The 8,485-nt window shown below is 29.9% G+C and overlaps 1 protein-coding gene and 1 non-coding gene across 4 annotated transcripts; both read right to left on the bottom strand.

The window, feature by feature from the left end:
• Positions 1 to 586: 586 nt before the first annotated feature.
• On the bottom strand, positions 587 to 8,312 carry Karybeta3 (karyopherin beta 3). 3 transcript variants are annotated; one of them, XR_014982629.1, is made up of 10 exons: positions 8,177 to 8,312; positions 7,003 to 7,152; positions 6,367 to 6,593; positions 6,193 to 6,289; positions 5,377 to 5,942; positions 4,964 to 5,072; positions 2,891 to 4,638; positions 2,569 to 2,788; positions 2,206 to 2,475; positions 587 to 1,109 (listed from the first exon to the last, which is right to left on the bottom strand). XR_014982629.1 is itself a non-coding variant. In XM_035870268.2 (9 exons), the coding sequence occupies exons 1-9, from the start codon at positions 8,306 to 8,308 to the stop codon at positions 2,380 to 2,382; spliced, it is 3,345 nt and encodes a 1,114-aa protein (XP_035726161.1). In that variant the 5' UTR covers positions 8,309 to 8,312; the 3' UTR covers positions 2,203 to 2,379. The 3 variants fall into 3 exon arrangements, 1 of the variants encoding a protein (XP_035726161.1); XR_004838656.2 differs by lacking the exon at positions 587 to 1,109 and adding an exon at positions 1,189 to 2,146; XM_035870268.2 differs by lacking the exon at positions 587 to 1,109 and having other exon boundaries at positions 2,203 to 2,475.
• LOC118443397 (small Cajal body-specific RNA 8) lies at positions 6,040 to 6,168 on the bottom strand. The gene has a single exon (XR_004838665.1).
• Positions 8,313 to 8,485: the final 173 nt, after the last annotated feature.

Here is an 8,485-nt window from a genome sequence, read left to right on the forward strand (position 1 = left end):
TTATGTATATGTGTATGTGTATATAAGTACGCATTAGAGTCAGATGTTTATAATTGTTTTGAACTGGCCGTGTACCTGCAAAACGATACATCGTGATTCAAAATGACTGTCATAACTTATGCAACGATTGATACAAATTAAAATTTCTTTACAGTATCCGAATATCCGTGTTATATTATTACAAACGTAATTAGAGCTCATATTTTATTAAGTCATTAATTCTTTTTATCATGTAAAATTTTTACGAAGTATAATGATGAAATGTAAAATAAAATTTTACAATCTATAGAAATACTTATACTTTATATTATTTTTAATAATTTAAATGCAATGCATATATATAGAATCAAAAATAAGATCTAATAACTAATCGTCCGTATTTCATTTTTACTTGACTCTTTTAAATTTCATTGATATCGTAGATAACGGTAGGGAAAAGAAACGAACGATTATAAAGCTGAAGTTTATTTTTACTTAATAATAACTTTAAAATAATCTATATATATATATATATATATATATATATATATATATATATATATATATATACATATATATATACATATATATATATATATAATAAGAATTATAGATATATATTTCTTACGTATCCATTTTTTTTATTCCTCTTTTTGTTGTTATGTAACGCATAAGCGGTCTCTTTTATCGTTTTTGATAAATTTTACAATCATTATGCGTTGTATTAAAATCGTGACTTGATCTACGTAAAATCTTGTTTAAGGCAATACCTGCCATAGATCATTCATATTTATAATCAAATAATTCGACCCTATATACTTGTTAGATATTTATATACTTTGTTGTATTTACACATAAACGTTTGACCATACCACTATTATTTCGCGCGTTAATAATAAAAAAAATGTCATCGTTTGGAGCGTTTACGTTATAACTACTCACAAATTTCTTCATAGTATATTTTCCATCGCAAATTTTAATGTAATAATACATATTACAGGATTTATAGTATATAAATAAATAGCAACAAGAACAGGGAGTTTAACACTATTTTTCACTCAGTCATTTTTGCATAACGTCTCTGTTCACAATCCTTAGTTTAGTTTTTTTTTATTTTTATTTTTTTTTATCTGTAATGAAAGGAAACGTAATGTCTTAACAGTGCTATGTTTTGTTAAATTATAAAAAGAAAAAAAAAAAAAAAAAAAAAAAAAAGGAAAAAAAAAAATAAAAAAAGAGGAATAAAACACATAAATATGGTCATAGAACCATTAATCGACTATAAAATATACGCAGTGTTGTTACTTAAGTTCCAATTAGTAAACAAAAGAAGGAATATTTTGTTTATATAATCTGTTTAAGTATAGTTTTTTTCATTGAAATTTAATTTTGTAGTAGATCTAATTAATTGATCAATAACATAACGTTTCATTCGAAAAGCATTCGTATATAGTTCGATCCAACCTCAACACTGCAATATTATCGATATTATCATTAAATAATATTTACTGTTTATTTAATAATAAAAATATCTAAATCACAATGTCACGACGTTATCTCAAAGCGATGTGTGTTGCTTTCTTCCAGTCTATTTTTATATATTTTAATAAGATGTATCGTTCTGCCGAAAGAACCGGCGTGCAGTTCCAGAACTATAGATGCAATAAAGAAATGTGCGAGATCGCAGTGACAAAAACATCGTATTTCTTATAATTACATTCGCATAACAAAACTGTGTTAGTGTTCGTAAACACTATTTGATTTATAAAGCTACATTTTCCTTTTACAGATTTAACATCACTCAATTCTCAATATTAGAGAATATTCCAAAAATTTTAGTAGCTCTCTATCTGCCTTATTTATGTCTTCTTTTTATATAATATATAATTATAACAGACACAAAAAGATTAGTAAAAGAAGATCCTGTGTATATACATCAGATTAATATCGTTATACAATTATCATGGAAGAGTATTAATAGAAATTTTTTTTTTCTTCAAATTCGTCAGTGCGAGTTCTTTCATAGTTGTGACCTTTACATTAGTATATTTATCACGTATATTAATATACTGCATCGGTCAGCAGTGAATAAAATTATCGACTTAACGATTTGATTTTGCAACAATCCCGAATACTAAAATTGATATCGTTAAAGAATTTGATGATGCTGAAATATACAATCAACAATAAGTAGATTACTAATAATGCGCTAAACAGTTAATATACCTGTCTGTTTGTTGATAATTAGGCTGGAGCGAAAATCCCATAGGTACAATCTAGCTACCTAAAATCTCGGTAATTTTCCCATAATAAGGGTACCTTAACGCGAGTATGGTGTTTTTTTTATTTTTTGTTTTCTTTACACTAAAGTGTTAGAAATTTAACGACGAAAGCAAGGGGCTAATTGGTAGTCTGTACACTGAGTGCCTCACTCAGTGCCTGTTGTTGATCTGTCGTTAAAGCATTTATACATGCTTGGAACACAGATTCGTTGTTCTGAAACAATATTATAATGATAATTATTCTACCTATCTATCTATTTATCAATAAGTAGAATTTTTTGTTATTAATATCAATGTTATTTTGTACCTGAATTTGTCTAACGATATTAAGAATCCTGGCCATAACCGGGTCGTCTGTAGGCACAGCATCTCTGTAAAGGGCTTCAGCAAAGAAACTTATTAATTTAGGTAGATTTGCATTATTTGGTCCTAAAACTACTAAATGATTGGCTTCAATCAAATCACATAAATATCCATAAACATGGGGAGCTTCATCTTCATCCTCTATAACCGGCAGCCAAGACAACCTAAAACGTATTAATAAAGATTATTGTAATTGAAATTTTGTATTAGTTCTAATTTGTTTTTTTTTTTTTTTTATATTTATTTATATGTAAAATTATATTCACCAGTGTGGAAGAATCTCATCTACGTTAATAGCTGTGTTATTATATTTAAGAATTTTTGTTACTGCTGAAATAGCATTTTCTGTGGGATTAACATTTTCCGGTGATCTAGATTCTGGATCATTGATAACTTCCATTAACCTTGGTAATGCTTCTGCACATGCTTGAGCAAATGCTTCTCCTCCAAACTGTCCTAAAACTCCACAACCATATGCTGCAGCTTGTCTAACTTCAGCAGATTTGTCTGACACATATTGAATCATTGGCCGTAAAAAGAATTCTTGATATTTCGCACACTCAGGCCCTCCGAATTCTATTACATCATCAAAAACACACAAAGCCCACTGGTGATCCGACCAAGATCTATCAGGGTTTAATAATTTTACGAAGTGTCCACAAATTTGATCAAAGAATGGGAAAATTTTTGATTTATGTGTAGTAAAAAGAGCATGTAAAATATCTGCTATTTTACTCAGAGTGTATATATCTTCGTTATCCTCATCTTCAAGTTGTTCTTCGACTACTTCGTCGTAATCTTCATCTTTTCGTTTTTCTAATCGAGCTACTGCTCTTTCAAAGTGCTCGTTGAGTAATTTGTCCAAAATACGTGAAAGTTCTGCCATAGGTTGAACACCCAAACAACCATCTCCCAAAGTTTCTATACATTTGGCCAGAGAATATAACAATTCTAACAATACTACAGATTCTGGTTCTGTGTCGATAGCTTTTAGTAAATCAGGATATATATAAGCCCACATTCCTTGTAAATATTGTGGCCCTTTGATTTTTACACAATCAAGAAGACATGGTAAACTTGATGCGGCTGCGGTACGTACACCATCGTGAAAATAGAATTTTAACATAGGAACCATAAGTCGCACTACCTCTTCAGCATAATCCGCAAAGCCTTCTTTTAATTGACGTGCATAACAAACCAACATTTCACATGCAGATGCTTTGTCCTCTAGACCAGCAGTTTTAATGCCGAAATTTTGCTGTTCTCCGAGAGAAACGAACTGCCAGTCAAGATCTCCTTCTATACCTTGCATATCTTCATTGTCTAATAATGCAACATCTGGTTTCATTGCCGCAGTACGTAAGACAGGGCCCATTACTAAAGGCAAATATTGTTCAAATTGTTTTCCAAGTATTCTGCAAATACGAACCCAAGCAGAAATTAAATAACTTGTTTGGGGATCATCATCAGGAAGATCTTCCGAGTGTGTTTTTAAGAACATCTCCATTACTTCATTAGCGTCGGCAATGAATTTTTCTGGACCAACAGCCACACCTATGAGACTGACACATTCAATTGTTTTTCCTCTAAGCATTTTGTGTTCTGGTAAAGTTGCATTTTGAACAATATATTTTAAACAAGGCATTAATCTGTCATAATAAGTGACAAATTGCTCTTCGCACGTATCGGCAACAGAAGCAATAGTTGTAACAACTTGTTCCAAAACAAGTTTAGTACCCTTCTCTACTAATTCTTGGAATTTTGCAGTGAGCGTCGATTCAAGTTTTGCCATAATAGCATCAAGATATCGAGTTAGTATATGTTTCGGACAGTCTTCACTAAAATTTACTAATGCAGCCCCTGCATGAGCCTGTACTCTAGGATTTGCATTATCATCCAATACCATAAGTAATCCAGGTATAACTTTATCATGGAATTTTTTTTCAAACGTAGGAGCGAAGTCTGTTGACATTTGTCCTACTGCATTACAAGCTGCATATCTGACACGGGGATGCTAAAAAAAAAAAAAAAAAAAAAAAAAAAAAGCGATAGAAATCTTATAACGAAAATAATACAAAATATAACTTTTATTATATTTTTGTATGTTTCAACACTATGACTATCTTTGTTTCAATACAATCAGCTCTCAGAAACTTCAAAATTAAGATTATGAAATTCATGTTATTAAAACAATGACATGAATGCATATATTAACTTTTCCATTATTCTGCCAAGAATGTTACACCATCATTTTAATAATTTTAATGATACTATTAACTTCATTCATGGCTTTTTATTTTCTACAATAAATTAGAATATTCTAAACTAAAACAACTTACAGGGTCTTGCAAGTATTGTATAACACCTTCCATAATTTGTGGCAATATAGCTTCCATTTGTTTGTGGCACCCTTCACCAACAGCAGATATAGCCATGAGAGCTGCGTGTCTAAATAAATAATTTCTATTGTCAATAATTTAATAAATTTAATAAGATAAAAATGTTTGTTCCAATTCTATGATGTTAATTTTTTATTAACATCAACTCTCTTAAAAGGAACATGCAATGAGAGTATCCGAATTCTATCTATCAAAACGATAGATAGAAATACGAGTTATTTCATTGATTACTTTGCCACAGATGTAACGCGATTACTTATATTAAATATATAACCGCTGACTATTCTGTGGCCTTCTTTTAGAGAAGAAATATCAATTGATATTTAAATAAATTTTAGACATTGCTATTTTACCTGTATTTCCAGTCTGTATTACTCAACATCGAAGGGATATTTTGCACTATCTGTGGTAGCATGGTTTTACCGCCTAAACCACATGCTAATCTGTCTAAAGCACTTTCAGCTACTACGTTATTACTGTCATTATCTTCTTCTATAATTTCATCAGAGAAACTCCATTTTTCATCCTCTTCCAAGTCTGTCATCATTTTTAAAACAAAAGGTACTAATGCTGCAATGTATTTTCCGCCAACTTTACGAACCATTGCTGGTGCAGTTTCTGCAAGTGTTACTAAAACTTCGAGAGCTAATTGTCTCCAAGAGTCTTCCATTTCTTCATTTAAAAAAATTTTCATACACATTTCCATGATATTTTCTAATTGATGTCTCAAAAATTTTGGTGTAGACTCAGCTAAATCGATCAATACTTTTAATAAAGAATCATCAGTTTGTTTCTCTACAGACTGAGCAGTTACTTGCACAACTACAGGCAAAAGTTCAGAAAAATGTTTTTGTATGTTTTCTTCTTTATCATGTAAAGTTATAAAAGCTCCTATTGCTCTTACTGCTTGGAATCTAACCTGTATGATCAAAAAATGTATTTAATTTAGTGATGAATACAAAATTTTGTTTTGATTAATAAAAATGTAAGCAATTATGTAAGGAATTAACACATATGTATGTATGCCCCGTATCTGTCTGTAAATTAAAGCTTCACAAGCTACAGTCATCAGAAGGCAGATTTTTTTTGGAAGATTTTGTGACGAGAAATTCTAAATTCCTGGTATCTCGTGTATCGATCTTCCAAATTTGTATCAACTAATTATTTACCTCATTATTTGTGGTATCCATGACTGATTGTTGTAACATTTGTTTAATAAGATCAAGGTAATTTGCTTGTTGATTTCCAAAAACACCAGGGACGGATCTGTTACATTTACATTTTCATTTACTTTAATTTTTGAATTTTAAAATCCAATTTAAAATTTAAAGTAATGAACTTACGTGAACATTCTTAATGCACTTTCCTTTAATGCTGGTAAAGGACTATTTGCACATTGAAATAGGAACTGGAGAAATTCTGGCCATTGATTGTTTCCATCTTCGTCTATTAAATTACGAGCAACTTGAGCTGCAACTTCACATATTTTACGGCGAATTGTTTCTGTTTGTTCATTTTGAACATATAACAAAATTTGCTCTTTCAACTGTACTTGTGCCTCTGGAGGAATCTGAATGAAATTTAATGTTGAAATTTTTATATAAAAATATATAATGTACTATTGATTCTTTTTAAATTGAAGACAAAAATTATTTCATACAATGAAAACCAATGACACAAAGAAAATGATTTAGGAGAATGTTAAAATTTTTTTAAATTTTAGATTATAAAGTAAAATAAAGTCTTTATTAAGAAAGTTAACTTAAGATAACTATGGATAATATATTTATCATTGGCAATACTTGTTGGCACTAACTTTAAACATAATATATAGTTTGCTTGAAACTATTTTAGTTTGCTTCTTTCATATAATTTGATCAACTAAATTTTTTATGCGTTTATGATTTAAAAAATGGTATTATAGATATGTAAAAAAACAATTATATATAATAACATGCAGATATTTTTATGGTTATAACCTTGGAATAAAAGTCCATAAATTCAGAAGAAAAAAGTCGACGCAGTAGCACTGCAGCCATGGCACGCATCTCTTCTGCAAGGGCAGCATTGCAAATGGATGTCAAAAGAAATGTCACCTTAGTTTCCACTGGAAGATTGTTGTATGCTTTCTAAAATTAATTCATAAACAATTAAATTTTGGCTGTATATTTTGATGAAGCATGATCTGAGTACAACATATAATTTTACATTTATTACAATAAAAAATTAAATAAGCTTCATAATTAACAATTTAAATGATTATACAAAAATAGTATAATTGTGTTAAACAATACAATGTTATAATATTTTTATAATATAATACAGATCTCTTTTATTCAATACATAATTCCAATGAAAAATACATAGAACTTAAAATAAAGATCGTTTGCCTTTAATGGATAAGGATCGATTGTCGGATCGCACGTGATTGAATTTGGAAATGGAAAAAGGAATGATATGAATCATACCAACGTATACGCATGTGTAAATACTTAATCCAACAAAATCTAAGGGGAAAGGAATTTGAAGGAAGAAAAAATAAATATTAAACTGGACGTATGCAGATTTGATTCCATTTAATTTTTCTTATTAATGATTTTTAAATACCGGAACTGGAAATAAGGGTGCATGTGGGAGGGAAAGCACATTGGATGTACGATTCAGCAAAAATTCTATGCCGTTTGGTATGCTATATTTTTATCCACGTCATTAATCATATACATTTAGGGAAATATATATGTAGTTTGATTTTTCGACGTATCCTTTGATTATTTCTGTCATAATCATGTTAAATTATATATTAAAGTGAATAAAAGGATTTACCAAAGCACGCAATGCCGCGCGCGACACCATTTTGGATTTTTATTAACTTATTCCAAACACTTGTTAGCATTCATCTAAAAGGCTGGCGATTCTTATTGATATAAATTTAGACATGTTATTGTTAGATGTAAATGCAATAATGAATTAAGATTTAACAAAAGTGGATATTAAAAAGTTGATAGCTATTTGAGAAATCATTCATGCTAAGCTCTGACATGTTGGCAACGTGCTCAAGGGGTAATCAGTGAATCATTATCGAAATTTGTACATTTTTCCTTTTGGAAATATATTTGTTATATGCGTAAAAAAAATTGAATACAATATACATACTTCCGCTTGCGTTCGGGCATCGTTATCCGTGCTTAGAAGTGTGTTTAAAAGCTGTTGAAATTGTTCCAGATCTGCCGCCATTGTCGCCGAACGAGTGAACCACCACGCACGCTTACATGACTTGATCGTCATTTGAAAGTGCCAAATCGACTGTTAGAAATGTCCCTTCTTTCTACCAACATTAGAAAATTTAGAATCCATCTTGGGAGACTTGATTTTTCATGTATATCATTTGTAAGTCATTTCATTTTTCTTTTTTCTTTTTTTATACATGAAAGTATAAGATTTCCAATGATGATTTTATATTAA

This window comes from Vespa mandarinia, chromosome 9 (genome assembly GCF_050613455.1).
Source record: "Vespa mandarinia isolate Hongniang chromosome 9, ASM5061345v1, whole genome shotgun sequence".
NCBI lineage: Eukaryota > Metazoa > Arthropoda > Insecta > Hymenoptera > Vespidae > Vespa > Vespa mandarinia.